This window comes from Pipistrellus kuhlii, unplaced genomic scaffold, assembly GCF_014108245.1.
Source record: "Pipistrellus kuhlii isolate mPipKuh1 unplaced genomic scaffold, mPipKuh1.p scaffold_m20_p_8, whole genome shotgun sequence".
Taxonomy (NCBI): domain Eukaryota; kingdom Metazoa; phylum Chordata; class Mammalia; order Chiroptera; family Vespertilionidae; genus Pipistrellus; species Pipistrellus kuhlii.
Window position 1 is genome coordinate 70,047,500 of NW_023425584.1, and position 15,703 is coordinate 70,063,202.

A 15,703-nucleotide genomic window follows, 5' to 3' on the forward strand; every position below is an offset into this window, starting at 1 on the left:
AGAAACACCACCCTCTCTGGTCCTCCAGAGTCCTCCCCAGCTCAGGGTCATCCCCATTTCAGGGTACTTAATCCATCTGCAAAGTCCCCTCTGCCACCTTGGCACCTTCTGGGAGAAGAGGACTGTGCCCAGGCTGACCCCATGCCCAAGCCCCTCAAGTTTCTCAGGGTAGACCTCTGGGAGTCTGGCTGCCTCTGGGAGTCTGGCTGCCTCTGGGAGTCTGGCTGCTGCCTCAGCAGCTGCCGCCTCACCTGCAGCAGGTATTTTGAGCAAAGCTTCCTGCAGTTCTCCAGGGAAATCTGCTGAGTCTGGGGAGTTATCTCAGGTTGGCAAGAAAGCAGAATGGAGGGGGAGTGAAGCTGTGGCCTGGGGTGTAGGGATTCAGGGTGTGGGTGGCCAGGCCGGGCTTCAGCTCGTGACCACCAGCTTTAGGAACCCTGGGCAGGGGTCAGCATGGAAGACCAGGCAGCGCCCTTTGCAAAACTGTGATCCTGTGCTCAATAGCCAAACTGTGCCTCAAAATGGGAGTTTTAGTAAGTCTCCTAAGGTTGTGTTTTTTGAGGGTAGGGTGGGAAATCTAATATGTTTTTCCTGTTTTTATTGTGGCAAAATACACATAATATATACTTTACAATTTTAACTTTTTTTCCCTTCATTTTAACCATTTTTAAGTGCAACTATAATCACCACCCCTCTTCAGAACTTGCTTATCTTCCCAAACTGACAGCTTGTTGCTATTAAACATTAACTTCTTCACCTCCCTCTCCCCTCACCTGTCATCCACCATCTACCTTCTGCCTCTGTGAATTGGACTCTGGGAACCTCATACGAGTGGAATCAACAGTATTTGTCCTTCTGTGTCTGATCTCTTTTACTGAGCACACTGTCCTCAAAGTCCATCTGTGTTGTAGCAGGTGTCAGAGTTTCCTTCCTTTTTAAGTTTGAATAATATTCCAGTGTGTGAAGGAATCACAATTTATCCATTTATCCACCACTGGACATTTGCGTTGTTCCCTTCTTGTAGCTCTTGTGAATCATGCTGCTGTGAACGAGTATGTTTCATTTATTCTAAACTTGAGGGGTCCCAGATTGTGAGAGGGCACATGCCAGGCCGAGGGACCCCACTGATGCATGATCAGGGTGGAGGAGGGACCGTAGGAGGGCTTCAGGGCGTGTCCCAATTGGCCATACCCCAGCAGCAATGTAACCTACAGGTTGGAGCATCTTCCCCCTGGTGGTCAGTGTGCATCATAGCTATAGGTCGAACAGTTGACCATTCGCTTAGGCTTTTATATATATATATATATATATATATATATATATATATATATATATATATATATTTTTTTTTTTTTTTTTTTTTTTTTCTGTAATCCTAGAGGAGGTAGGTGCCTGCTTATGGGGGGTGCAGGCTGGGAAGGGGAGATCTCACCAGCCCCATGGTGGAGGCTCAGGCAGGAAGACCTGGTGAACAGCCAGGACTTGGGGGAGACTGGTGTCTGTGCAGAGGAGCCAGCTGACAGGCAGGCTGGGTGGCACCGGGCCAGGAAATTCAGGTTCTTTTCACCACCAGGGAGCTTCTGGGGGTTCAGGGTCTTAGCCGCCTGCTTTATCATGTGATCTCTGCCTTCCTTCCCAGGATGGTTTGGGGGGGCAGGGACTTTGGACCCACTGACCTTCTGGCAGGGTTTGGCCACAACCCAGCGCCTCTGGCTTGCATGTGCCTTCCATGCAAGCCTCGGTTTCTTCCTCTAACATGAGGCTAAGAATAGCATCTGCCTCCAGGACAAACCACTGCAGGAAGGGGTGCTGACTTACTCACATTCACCTACAGAACCCTCCCCTCGGTTAAGTCTGACAGCCCTCATGAGGGCTGGGTGGGTCTGTCTTGAGCACAGGCTTCCTACACTATTTAGCCTACCTGAATCAGCACATGGATGGAGGTGTGCAATTGAAAAGGAACCAGATGCCTGCCCTCAGGGATTGCAGGGTGACAGCGACATGACTGCTCAGACCCAAGCTCCCCCCATCCCCGGCTGCCCATCTCCTGTCACGCGGTACCTGCTTCTCATTAGCAGGGGCCTTGGTTCCCACGTCACAGCCAGCTGACCCCCTCCACTGTCCTGAATCCCTTTGGCTCTGGTGCTGAAGCCGCCCCCGCAAAGGTCCCTGAATCCTGCCCCCTCAAATGCCCTGGGGCCCCCATTTGAAGTGCCATGTGACCATGTGACAGCTCAGAAGGTGCTTCCTGTCCCTGGTGGCATGGCTGGGCCAGGTTCCAAAACCTGGTCTCTGGAAAATTCCGAGGTCTGATTCCAGCCGCAGGAAGCCCTGCTAACCCCTCCCCACCCATTGTGTTATGTAACCTTTGGGGATTAATACGGAGGCAGCCAGAGGCAGCAGCCCAAACTCAAACCCAGCACCGTCCCTTCCCGGCCGGGTAAGCATCCTCCCCTCCCCAGGCCTCAGTGTGCTCACCTGTAAAATGGAGACAGGCGGGTTCCATGTCCCAGGATCGGGGTAACAGTGAAATAGGAGAAGGCAAGAAAAGTGCCTAGAACTGAAGGAGGGCCACAGCTCAGAGATGCCCCACAGTATTCAGTGGGGGCTGGGCCTGCTCACTTGTCCTCCATCTGATTCCTCTCTTTGGCAGCCCAAGCCAGGAATCTCAACCCCCTGGCCACGCATCGGTCCCTCAATCCTGTCCCTTGTCACTGTCAAGTGCCCTTTATATACGGCACCTCCCAACCAAGAGCCTTTCCCCCTTCTGGGCCCCCGCCCCACGCCTCCCCCCTCCCCACCAGCCTCAGCGCCCGGGATTCTGGGTTCTTTCTTGGCCTCTGAGTCCTGCTGCACCCCCAGCGCCCAGGTGACCACGCCCCAGAGTCACCCGCAGAAAAGACCTGGTCACTGGCACTCTCACTTCCCCAGCGCACTCTGGGGAGAGCCCGCCTTTCGCCTTTCCGTGGGAGCCTCCGGGAGAGTAAGACATCCGGCTGGACTCAGTGTCCGGTCCAGCGAAACTGCGCGGACAGCTCGCCGCTTGGCGGGAGGCGCAGGATTGGCAGAGCCAGGCTGAGCGCTCTGGTCGCTGGAACTCCCGCCAGCGGCATCCCTGCTGCCCACGCCCCGCGCACCTGCCTCTCCCGCCCCGGCCAGCCCTCTCCGCAGACGCGCTCCATCCGCTCCCCGCAGCGCGGTTCCCCGAGCAGCTGCGCCGCTGCACTGCCAGGTGGTCCGGCTGGGAGGCGGCACAGTGCCCACCCTGCCCCCTGCCCCGTGCCCCTGCCCCGTGCCCCTGCCCCCTACTCCCTGCCCCTACCCCCCGCAGGCCCCCGTGGGATGGAGCCCCGGCCGCGGCGACGGCGCAGCTGCCGCCAGCCGGTGTCTGCGTTCCTGCGGGACCCGGGCTCGGGGCGCGTCTACAAGCGCGGGAAGCTGATCGGCAAGGTGGGACCGACCGGCCTCCCAGCGTGTGGGCCGGGCGGGGCGGGCGGGCTGTGCACACGCCATCCTGAGCGTGGTGTGTGTGTGTGTGTGTGTGTGTGTGTGTGTGTGTGTGTGTGTCCAGCTTGTCTGCCGGCTGCGCGCCAGGCTCGGTCCCTGCACGCACGGTGCGCGGTGGCGGCGGGGGTTGGGGTCGGGCGTTGGTCTGGGCGCCTGGTCTGCGGTGAACGTCTGCAAGGCGAGCGTTGTGTGGCGGGAACCAGAGTTGGGCGGGCTGTGCGGTGTCCCTGAGCTGTGGGTATGCTGCCACCCTGTCCTGTTGTTGCCAGGTGTGTGTGTGTGTGTGTGTGTGTGTGTGTGTGTGAATGGTTGCACATCTCTGCTTTCTGTGCCTGGTGTGGATGTGCCTGCCTGAGGGGATGTGTCCCTGTGTCAGTTTGTTCCGGGTGTTGCACTGAGTGTCCGGGTGTGAGTGTGTGTCTGTGTCTCAGGGTGTGTGTGTGTATGTGTGTGTCCGGGTGTGAGGGTGTGTGTGTCTGTGTCTCAGGGGTGTGTGTGTGTGTGTGTCTGTGTCCGGGTGTGAGGGTGTGAGTTGTGTGTCTGTGTCTCAGTGTGTGTGTGTGTGTCCGGGTATGAGGGTGTGTGTGTCTGTGTCTCAGGGTGTGTGTGTGTGTGTCTGTGTCCGGGTGTGAGGGTGTGAGGGTGTGAGTTGTGTGTCTGTGTCTCAGTGTGTGTGTGTGTGTCCGGGTGTGAGGGTGTGTGTGTCTGTGTCTCAGGGTGTGTGTGTGTGTGTGTGTGTCTGTGTGTGTGTAGTGGCCTAGCCACCTCTTCCCTGAGCTTGTGAATCCCGCCCTGCAGGGTGCCTTCAGCCGCTGCTATAAGCTGACCGACATGTGCACCAGCGCCGTGTTTGCTCTCAAGGTGGTGCCCCGTGGGGGGCCCGGGGCCCGGAGCCTGCGCCCCATTGGGAAGGTATGCGCCCCCATCAGTGCCCGGGTCCCCGTGGCCCCGGGGGTTCCCGGAGAGCCCCTGCCTGGGGGTGCGGGTGGATGCCGGTCGGCAGGAACGCCGCGGGCAGGGTGTGGACGCCTGGGCTGTGCCTGCAGGTGGAGCGGGAGATCGCCCTGCACAGCCGCCTCCGGCACCGCAACGTGGTGGCCTTCCACGGACACTTCGCCGACCGGGACCACGTGTACCTGGTGCTGGAGTACTGCAGCCGGAAGGTGCCCCGGGGCGGCGAGGGGCCTCCAGCCTCCCTGTCGGCTGTGCCGTCCATTCCATCCGCCTGTGTCCATCTGCTTCCCTGCGCCCACGCCAGGCCCGACTCCGCTCCCAGGCTCGCCTGTGTTCATTTGTGCCCGCGTGTTCTGTGGTCACCGGCTCATCTCGTACTCGCCGTGGTACCTGCGCCCACCTGGGCGTGCCCGCGCTCACCGCGGCCTCCCGCGCCCCATGCCTCCCCACCCCCTGAACTTAACGGTGCCTTCATAGGCCTCTTGCACTCAGAGCTCACCTCTGTCTCCTTGGTGCCCTGCAGTCCCTGGCCCACGTGCTGGAGGCGCGGCGGATGCTGACGGAGCCTGAGGTTCGCTACTACCTGCGGGGCCTGGCCAGCGGCCTCCGCTACCTGCACCAGCAGCGCATTGTGCACCGAGACCTGAAGCTCAGTGAGTGCGGGGAGGGGAGCCGTGCGAACCGGAGGGGCGGGGGGAGCTGGGACGTGACTCCTCCTCTTACGTCCACGCCTCTCCTTCCCACCGGCAGGTAACTTTTTCTTGAACAAGAACATGGAGGTGAAGATCGGGGACCTGGGGCTGGCTGCCAGGGTGGGGCCGGGGGGCCGATGCCACAGGTGAGGGGGGAAGCCTGGAGCAGTCTCTCAGGGTGGGCACACTGGTGAACCTGGTCCGGCAGACTTCCTGAGCCCCTCCCCCTTTGCCCCCTCCCAGAGTGCTCTGCGGGACCCCAAACTTCCTGGCCCCAGAGGTGGTCTCCAGGAACGGGCACTCCTGCCAGTCAGACATCTGGGCTCTGGGCTGCATCATGTAAGTGGGGTCTGGGAGCCTGGGCCTGGGGCGGGGCAGGAGCATCCGGATGGTGCCGGGTATGGGCGGGTGGGAACGTGCGAGGAGGTAAGGACAGGTATAAGGAAGTACACAGGAAGCTGAGTGGGGGACAGCAGGTATGAGCATACATATGACAGATGTGAACAGATATGTGCAGACATGGGGTAGGGGCGAGGCGCACACACCAGCCATCATTTGAGCATTCAGGTGTGAATAGGGATGTGGGAGGATGTATGTGCAAGGGAGGTGTGACTGTTCAGAGATGTACTGAGCCCGGCTGGCATGGCTCAGTGGTTGAACATTGATCTATGAACCAGGTTCAATTCCCGGTCGGGACACCTGCCCAGGTTGTGGGCTCGATCTCCAGCATGGGGCGTGCAGAAGGCAGCTGATCAATGATTCTCTCATTATTGATTTTTCTCTCCCTCTCCCTCCCTCTCTGAAATCAATAAAAATATATTTTGAAAAAGATATGTTGCCCTAACCGGTTTGGCTCAGTGGATAGAGCGTCAGCCTGCAGACTAAGGGGTCTCAGGTTCGATCCAGGTCAAGGGCATGTACCTTGGTTGCAGGCATATCCCCAGTGGGGTGTGTGCAGGAGGCGGCTGATCAGTGTTTCTCTCTCATCGATGTTTCTGAGTCTCTATCCTTCTCCCTTCCTCTTTGTAAAGCATCAATAAAATATAATTTTAAAAAAATTTAAAAAGCCCTAGGCGGTTTGGCTCAGTGGTAGAGCGTCGTTCTGTGGACTGAAAGGTACCAGGTTCGATTCCGGTCAAGGGCATGTAGCTTGGTTGCGGGCACAGTAGGGTGTGTGCAGGAGGCAGCTGATCGATGTTTCTCTTTCATCGATGTTTCTGACTCTATCCTTTTCCCTTCCTCTCTGTAAAAAAAAAAAAAATCAATAAAATATATTTTAAAAAAAAGAAACGTGGACAGGTGCACTCAGGTATGTACAGGAATAAGCTGGTGCCTACAGATGCCAGTATCTACCCAGCAGACAGGAATGGCCCAGTGGGAGGGGACGCAGGGCACGAATGGGCACGCGGAGGGAAAGCTTGCATAGAGAAGGGAAAGGTGGGTGGGTATGGCCAGGTGAACACGGGCAGGTGTGAGCCAGCTCTGACCCTGCCCGGGACAGATGCCAGCAGGTACCCAGGCTCCTGGCCCCCTCCCTCGCTCAGGTACCTGGTGCTGACCGGCGACCCACCCTTTGTGGCGGCTTCCCTGACAGAGATGTACAAAAACATCCGGGAAGGCCGTTACCCCGAGCCTGCCCACGTGTCGCCCAATGCCCGGCGCCTCATTGCCCGCCTGCTGGCGCCCAACCCGGCCGAGCGGCCCAGCCTGGACCAGCTGCTGCAGGACAGCTTCTTCACGCAGGTGTGTGAGGTCAGCAGTGGCGCCACCTGGATGCCTGGGTCCTTCTCCGGGGCGTCTCAGCCGAAGTCCAGGGAGGGTCAGGACCCCAGGCGGCCCAGGTCCTTGGGAGCCAGACAGTCTGAGTGGGGTGCCAACCCCTGCCACCCCACCCCGAAGGGTTTCACTCCGGACCGGCTGCCAGCCCACTCCTGCCACAGCCCGCCCATCTTTGCCGTTCCTCAGCCTCTGGGCAGGCTCTTCCGAAAGGTGGGCCAGCTGCTACTGAGCCAGTGCCAGCTACCCGGTGAGTACCGTGCCTGCCCGCCCCTCGCCTGCTGCCCGCCCGATAGCTGTCCTGCACCTCACACCCCTGCCATGCCTCCAGCCTGCTCTGCAGCTCACCCTCAGCAGAGGAAGCTGTGGGTGGCAAGTGCCTGCCCCCCCTCCCCCACATGGGGCCAGGCTCTGCAGCCCCCCAAATTCTGTGCCTCCCTCAGGCCCCTACACACCCAACGAGGCTTCATGTCCAGGGGAAGATGCTCCCGATGCCGACTTCATGGAGTGGGGCAATGAGGTGAGGGCTCAGGGCGGGGGGCACCAGGCGGGTACCCTCACAGCGGGTACTCACAGCGGCACTGAGCGGAGGGAGGAGGGGATCATTAAATTGGGGAGGGGGGCTGGGGCACCCCTCACCTCTGCTCCCTCCCCAGGCCTCCCTGTTGGAGAGAGGGGCTCCCGGACCTGAGGTCCGCGTCCACCTGCTCGCCCAAGGGACCCTGCAGAGCGGCCCAGCTGGTGAGCAGACTGTCCTAGGTGGGGGCTGTGGGTAGGGAGGAGGGTCTGGAGGCTGGAGACAAAGACAGGGCCTTGCCAGGGCCATGGCCCCTCTCCTGGCCTCAACTTTCCCATCTATGAAATGGGAATGATGTCTGGAATCCTTCTGGGTGTGAAGTAAGATTTTCCCAGGGGAGAGAGTCTGGGCCAGGCTAGTTGAAGGGGCCCCTCGTGGTGGGGACCCAGGCTCTGACCTCACATACATCGTCTCCCCAGGGTCTGAGGGGAGCCCAGGACAGGAGGTGGAGGCGGCCATTAGAAGCCTGCAGCTCTGCCTGGACCCTGGGCCTCCAGGTAGGAGCGCAGCCCCGGCCGCCGGGGTCACCCCGTCTCCTAATCTCTGAGGAAAAGCACCCCGTCCCCAGCCAGGCCCCCGGGGGGTGTTTCTGGGCTTCCACGCTGGGAGAGCTTTAGGGGAGTTTCCTTTCCCTGGAAGGAGGCTGATGAAACCATGATGCAGGCTATCCTGTGTGAGAAGTCTAGAACTTTCTGAGACCGCTTTCTAGGCACTCTGTGATGGCTGTTTATTGTGAGTGAGGTGCTGAGGAGGGCTCTGGGGGGCTTCCTCGCTGTCTCAGGGTCTGAGTCTCTCGTGTGTAGCTGAGTCCTGCTTGAGAGCCAGAGAGGACACCGAGAGGAATGGAGGAGGATGTGAGACATCAGACCTTCCCCAACCCCGAACCCCTGTCCCAGCCGTGCCCTGAGATGGAACTCTTTCCCATACCCCGAGTCTCAGACCCGGAGCCCGCCTTCTCCACACCCACCTGCCCTGCCCCCCCCCCCAGCAGGTCCCTGCCCTGCCTGCAGAGGGAGCCCAAGCCTTTCCTTTTCCGTGGGATCCACTGCACTTCTCTGGTCAGCTTTCCCTGGTGGTGTAACAAAGAACCCCAAACTTTAAGCTTGTCTTTTATCAACTGGAGCCACCTTCATAAATATCTATCTATATATCTATGTCTATGTCTATGTCTATGTCTATGTCTATATCTAATTTCAAAGAAGAGGAGAGAGAATCATCACTGATGAGAATCCTCAATTGGCTGCCTCCAGCACGCCCCCTACTGGGGATCGAGCCTGCAACCTGGGCACGTCCTCTGACTGGGAATTGAACCGTGACCTCCTGGTTCACGGATTGACCCTCAACCACTGAGCCACGCTGGCCAACTGGGAGCCCACATAGTGTCCACGTTTTAAATGGACAGTAAAAGAGAGTTCGAGGTAACTTCAGAGACACCACCGAGACAGCACAGGAGTGTGTCTGTCCTTGGCGACCGGATGTCCCATCTTCTCCTGAGGACTCTTTCCTCTCCCAGGATCCAACACAGGGTCCCGCCCGGCACTGAGCCATTCTTATTTCTAACACAAATGCTTTTAACAAGTAAAAGACAGCCTCGTGGTATTGGGGCATTGCAGGCATGCTGGGATGACTCGTTTCCAGAGGCGGCCATCGATTCCCCACCTCCCATCCTCCCCCGACGAGGCAGGAGTTGTTGTGTGTTTTTTGTTTGTTTGGACGTTTCTCAGCACCTCCGGGCTGCTGTGGTCCCTCCGCTCACCTGGTCTCTGTGCTCAGCCACGCAGGACCCGGCGGGAGAGCCGCGGCCCACCCTCTGGGCCCCCAAGTGGGTGGATTATTCCAGCAGGTACGGCTTCGGCTACCGGCTGTCGGACGGGAGCAGCGGCGTCCTGTTCCGGGACGGCACCCACATGGCCCTGCGGGCCCCCGGGGGGTAAGCCTCGGGCTCCTGTCCCCTCGGGGCCAGGGGCTCCCCTGCCTTTTGCTCCGCTCCCCCAGTACGGAAGTACATGCTGTGCACACCCACAGGTGCTGCCCGCCTGCTAGGGATGGCAATAAACTAATGAATACGTTCATTTCAGGCAGCGCTTTTCTGAAGGCAATGAGGTGACCGATTGGGGGGGAGGGGGCTCAGGACAGCACGCTTGTGGAGGGGCTTCCTGAGGAAGTGACGTTCAGGTAGGACAGAGGGTGAACCAGCATTGGAGGTACAGGGAGCAGCATACCCCCGAGATGCACCCAGTAGGTGTCAGGAATGGCAGGGACTCCGGAGTGAGTGAGGGGGAGACAGGGAGGATGCGAAGTCAGCAGCCTGGAGGGCCACGTGTTGGGGTGGGAGTTGGGGTTGGGGCAGGCCTCGCACTTTGAACAAGATCTCTGGCAGGAGGGACTCAGGGACCAGCAGGGAGGTGGTGGACTGGCCAGCTGGGCAATGGCAGCGACGTGGGCTGGGTGGTGGCAGAGCCGAGATAGAGGGAGCTGTAACCTCCACGGAGTTGGCAGGCAGGGAGGGTGGAGCAGCCGCTGGGCGAGATGGGAAGATGGCAGGAGAGTGGGTGTGGGGGCCATCAGGATCTCAGTGCACAGGCTGAGTCCACAGCTCCAGAGTCTGGGGTTCAGAAGGGGGCGCTGGGGCCGGGCTGGACCCACCGAGAGGGGTGGTCCGTGTCGCCCTGGGTTTCAGAGCCACCATCCAAAGGTGTGGCTGGGTGGGAACGTGACCCCGGACAGAGGCCGTGACAGCTGACACCACCCTGTGCCCCACCCTCAGCCAGGTCAGCTACAGGCCTCACCGAGGGCAGCTGGAGATGTTTGCCCTGAGGGATGTGCCCAGCCCGCTGGGTGCCAAGCTGGCTGTCCTGCGACTCTTTGCTGGCTACATGCAGCAGCGGCTCCGAGAGGTGAGGGCCGGGGGCCAGTGGGCGGGAGGGCCAGAGGGACTGGCAGTGGAGAGGCTAAGACCCTGTGGCTGGTCTGTCCTCAGGAAGAGGGCCTGCCTGCGCCCACCCCGCCTGCCAGCCCGGGCCTCTGCCTGCTGCGCTTTCTTGCATCCCAGCAGGCCCTGCTGCTGCTCTTCAGTGACGGGACAGTGCAGGTGAGCGTGGGCCCTTAGCTCAGAGCCCGGGGGGTCAGCAGGTGGGGGCAGCCTGTCCCCTGGACCACGCTGGCTGCTCCAGTGCGCACTGTTCGGGGCCCCAGGAGACAGCTGGCTCCTGGCAGGGGGAGCAAAGCATAAACTCCTAAGCACAAAAACTGCAAAATTGAAAGCAAAATGTGTTTTTTAAGAAAAGAAGAAAAAAGAAAAGAAAATATGTTTAAGTAAAGGCAAAATGTAATTTGGGTCATCCTCACGGGTGGTTACATTTAGCAGCTGTCATATGTCATTTCCTTTTTTTTAAAAAACATATTTTATTGATTTTCGTTTTTTTACAGAGAGGAAAGGAGAGAGATAGAGAACCAGAAACACTGATGAGAGAGAAACATCAATCAGCTGCCTCTTGCACACCCCCCAACAGGGATGTGCCCGCAACTAAGGCACATGCCCTTGACCGGAATCGAACCTGGGACCCTTCAGTCCGCAGGCCGATGCTCTATCGGTCTATCCACTGAGTCAAACCGGTTTTGGCTGGAAATAAGTTTTTTAAATTTTTTTTTAAATTGATTTCAGAGAGGAAGGGAGAGAGGGAGAGAGAAACATCAGTGATGAGAGAGAATCATCAATCTGTTGCCTCCTGCATGCCCCCACCTGGGGATTGAACCCACAACCTGGGCATGTGGCCAGACCAGAATCGAACCATGACCTTTCTAGCTCATAGGCTGACGCTACACTCAACCACTGAGCTACACTGGCTGAGCGGAAAGTCATTTTTAAGTTGAGATTTTCCCGAGCAGTCCTGGCGATTTGCTGGTCCCTGTACTCATGCATTCATTGGTTGGTCCTTGAATGACCAGGGATTGAACCTGCAACCTCGGTGCCTCAGGACAACGATCCAATCATCGGAGCTACTTGTTTAGCGCTCATTATTATTATTTTAAAATGTAAAAACAATTACAGTACTAAAAACAACTCTAGCTGTCCAGACTAGAGTGTGGGTAATGCCCTGAGCTGGGCTGGGCCTCAGGGGGCGAGAATTGTCTTCATGGCTCTGCAGAGCACTTGGGGAAACTGGTAGCTGAGGGACTGGAGCTCCCCAGGTCACAGGATTAAGAATGGAGGTCTCGCCGAAACCGGTTTGGCTCAGTGGTGGAGCGTCGGTCTGCGGACTGGGGAGTCCCAGGTTCGATTCCGGGCAAGGGCATGTACGTTGGTTGCAGGCACATCCCCAGTAGGGGGTGTGCAAGAGGCAGCTGGTCGATGATTCTCTCTCATCAATGTTTCTGACTCTCTATCCCTCTCTCTTCCTCTCTGTAAGAAATCTATAAAAAAAATTTTTTTAAATAAATAAAAAGAATGAGGTCTCCCTGGGTGACCGAGGGCAGGATAGTCCTCTCTGAACCTCGGTTTCCTCTTCTGTCACACAAAACTCTGGGCTCCCAACTCTGCGTTCCTAGGAGTGGGGCGACCACCGAGACCAGGCCTGGGGCTCTCAGTCTCCGATCCGCGTTTTCTCTCCCTGGGGGGCACACCTGGGGCAGCCCCGGGGGAACCCGCTCCCTGACCGCGCTCCTCACTTCGCAGGTCAGCTGCGGTGGGGGCCAGGTTCAGCTGGTGCTGAATGGGCCGCCCGGAGGGCTGCTGCTCACGGCCTGGGAGCGGGGCCAGCCCGCTGCCTCGTACACGCCGGGGACCGCGCGGAGCCGCGGCTGCCCGCCCGCCGCTCGCCAGCTCCTGCGCCGCGCGCTCCGCCTGCTGCGGAGCATCTAGCGCCCGCGGGCAGCGTGGCCTCTGCCTGCGATGCCAGGGGCCAGGCTCCATTTCTGTGTCTGTCCCTCCGGAGGGGATGCCAGTGGGGGCAGCTGGGGAGCTGGCATGTGCATGGGCGGTGGGGCTCTTTGCCTCATGGTATGAGTGTGCAACCCAGACTTTTGTTCAGCGTTGTGCTTTTCTGCATTAAAGAAACTTGCTCTGGCTGATGTGGCTCCGTGATTGAGCACTGGCCCATGAATCAGGAGGTCAGGGGTCAATTCCCCGTCAGGGCACATGCTCGGTTGCTGACTCGATCCCCAGTAGGGGGCAGTGCAGGAGGCAGCCAGCCAATGATTCTCTCTCAGCATGTTTCTCTCCCTTCCTCTCTCTGAAATCAATAAAAATATATTTAAAAAGAAAATAAAACTGCCTCTCTTTGGGGAAGTGTGAGGAGCCGCGGTGAGGCAGCACTCAGACCGCGTGGGGGCGGACGGGGGCCAGAATTTCACTGGCAGGAAGGTAGGACCCGAGAGGCATTCTAAAATGACCAAAAGTCGCCCCAGCCAGTTCGGCTCAGTGGATGGAGTGCTGGCCGGCGGACGGAAGGGTCCCACATTCACTTCCGGTCAAGGGCACATGCCTTAGTTACAGGCTCGATCCCCAGTGTGGGGCCTGCAGGAGGCAGCCGATCAATGATTCTCTCTCATCATTGATGTTTCTCTCTCTCCCTCTCCCTTCCTCTCTGAAATCAATAAAAATGTATTTTTTAAATAAAATAAAATGACCAAAAATCTAAAACATAGGACATTTGCCTCAGGGACAGGCAGAGGGAAAATGGACGTTGGGAACTAGAAAGATGGTGGCCTGTGCCTGGCAGGGCACAGCGCTGGGCACAGCGTCACCTGCGCTAACGCAGGACGGGGAGGTGCTTCCTGGAGAGGGGCCTGGGTTTGTTTGTCTTTTTCTTTTTCTCTTTTCTCTCCGTTGACATACACGATGTTCCTGTAGAATTAAACCACCAGTGCATTCTGGCCCCACCACCACCACCACCACCATGTGCCTGGATGTATTTCTACGTTTGTATGTAAAGCTTCACCTTATTCCTTTAAATGGAGGAGGGGATGAAGCAGATCTGGCCTTTAGGGGCTGGGAGGAAACGGAGGGAACTGGTGGGATGGGTCAGGGGAGGTCAAATGCCTTGGTGTGGCCAGACGTGGGAAGAGGAATTGTTCTGCTTAACAGAGCAGGCAGCCACGGAGGGTTCCCTGGAGACGGGTGAACCGGCGTGGGGGGAGGAGCTGGCCGGAGGAGCAGTGCCGGGCGGCGCACGACCTTTCTCTTTATATCACCATCGCTGTGACAGTCGATGGCACGCAGCTCATCGCTCGGATGTATACAACTTGGCGACAGTGAGTGCGTTCACAATGGGGCGGGACCACCTCTATCGAATTCCAGAACACTGCTATCACTCGGAACACCCCTCCCTCCCCCAACCCTGACCACCACTCATCCACTTTTTTCTTTTTTCTTTTTCTTTAATATATTTTATTGATTTTTTACAGAGAGGAAGAGAGACGGATAGAGAGTTAGAAACATTGATGAGAGAGAAACATCAATCAGCTGCCTCCTACACACCTCCCTCTGGGGACGTGCCCGCAACCAAGGTACATGCCCTTGACTGGAATCGAACCCGGGACCCCCCAGTCCGCAGGCTGACACTCTATCCACTGAGCCAAACCGGTTTCGGCAACTCATCCACTTTCTGTCTCTGAGCGTCTCACATGCGTGGAATCCACACACTCTGCGGCCTTTGTGTCTGGCTTCTCTCAGGGGCATTGATCGATCCTCCCTTCCCCCAACTGATGGACGGAGTGTGACGTAACCTGCACCTGGGGCCCGGACATTCCTGAGCACCTAACCAGGCGCCTTATATGGACTGTACACTGAACCACCAATCAGCACCCTAAGCCCCCCCCCATTCCTAAGTCCCTAGATGCCTAATCATCATGTGCTTTATATGAAACCACCAATCAGCACCTGCCAAATACCCCTAGGGGTGTTGAACTCAATCAGAGAAGGGGCCAAAATCTAAAATCCAGCCTAAATCGCGGGCCGAATGGTTTACTGAACAGTCATAAACTGTCATTGTGATGGAAACGCAGCGGAGTGCAGTGATGACAGGGCGGTGTGGGCTACATTGCAAGGCCTGGCGGGACGGATTTGGCCCGCGGGCCTTGTGTTTGACACATGTGCTAAGCTCTTGATTCCTAAGTCCCTAATCACATGCCTTATATGAAACGACCAATCAGCGCGTGCCGAGTACCCTAAGCCCCACCCCTTCCCTTTCCTCCCCTCAAAAGGCGTGTTCACCCCTGTACGTGCACTCTCTTCCTTTGCAAGACAGCCCGGCGGGTCCTTCTCCTCTAACAAAGCCTGTCACCCTGGTCTTCGGCCTTCTGTCTCATCTTTCAGGCATCACGTGTTCGAGGCCCATTCGTGCTGTATTGAGTGTTGGTGTTTCGCTCTTTGTCCGGCTGAGTGATATTCCCGTGTGTTTTACTTATTTGTTCATCTGTTGATGGCATCGTGTTACAAAGGACAGAAACCACCCTCCCAACTGTTTTGAGCTGCATAAAAGATTGGCTTTTGACACTGAAATATTCCGAGGAAGGGATGGCTGCAGGCCAGGCTGGACCGTGGGCTCCGATGAGTAAGGCCTTTCCCCTGCCTCGCTCTTCCTGTCCCTCACTTCTTCCCCGTCTCTTGCTCTATGTCCTTGGCTTGGCTCCTGTAGTGCGGTGACAAAGATGGCCTCTGGCACAGGCTGCCGTGCTCTCCAGCGAACCCAGGGGACCAGCAGCCACACACACACACACACACACACACACACACACACACCACCGCTTTCTCCGTGCTGAAACTTCCTGCCAGGCCGTGGTCACATGTCCCCCCCAGGACTCCTGGACCGAGCGTGGGGTGTGGCAAGGGGAGTGGATGCCAACATCCCACCATCCTCTTCATTTGCTGTGGTGTGTTTCTTTCTTTTCTTTTTTAAACTTTGTTTTTGATATTAAACACTATTTGTCCTTTCCTTCCTTCTTTTAAAAAATATATTTTACTGATTTTTTTTTACAGAGAGGAAGGGAGAGGGATAGAGAGCTAGAAACATCGATGAGAGAGAAACATCCATCAGCTGCCTCCTGCACAACCCCACTTGGGATGTGCCTGCAACCAAAGTATAATACATGCCCGTGACCGGAATCGAACCTGGGACCTTTCAGTCCGCAGACCGACGCTCTACCACTGAGCCAAACCAGATAAGTCTTTTGTGTGAAAATGCCACGGTGGGCAGCC

At 57.4% G+C, this 15,703-nt stretch overlaps 1 protein-coding gene across 2 annotated transcripts; it reads left to right on the top strand.

Annotated features, from left to right (window-relative positions):
- The first annotated feature begins 2,952 nt into the window (after positions 1–2,952).
- On the top strand, positions 2,953–12,679 carry PLK5 (polo like kinase 5 (inactive)). 2 transcript variants are annotated; one of them, XM_045576270.1, is made up of 15 exons: positions 2,953–3,450; positions 4,306–4,419; positions 4,554–4,670; positions 4,985–5,114; positions 5,212–5,299; positions 5,397–5,492; positions 6,698–6,896; positions 7,053–7,179; positions 7,373–7,449; positions 7,586–7,670; positions 7,926–8,003; positions 9,280–9,436; positions 10,274–10,403; positions 10,487–10,597; positions 12,182–12,679. In XM_045576270.1, exons 1-15 carry the CDS (start codon positions 3,343–3,345, stop codon positions 12,365–12,367), a joined length of 1,803 nt encoding a protein of 600 aa, XP_045432226.1. In that variant the 5' UTR covers positions 2,953–3,342; the 3' UTR covers positions 12,368–12,679. The 2 variants fall into 2 exon arrangements, with proteins under 2 accessions (XP_045432226.1, XP_045432227.1); XM_045576271.1 differs by lacking the exon at positions 7,926–8,003.
- Positions 12,680–15,703: the final 3,024 nt, after the last annotated feature.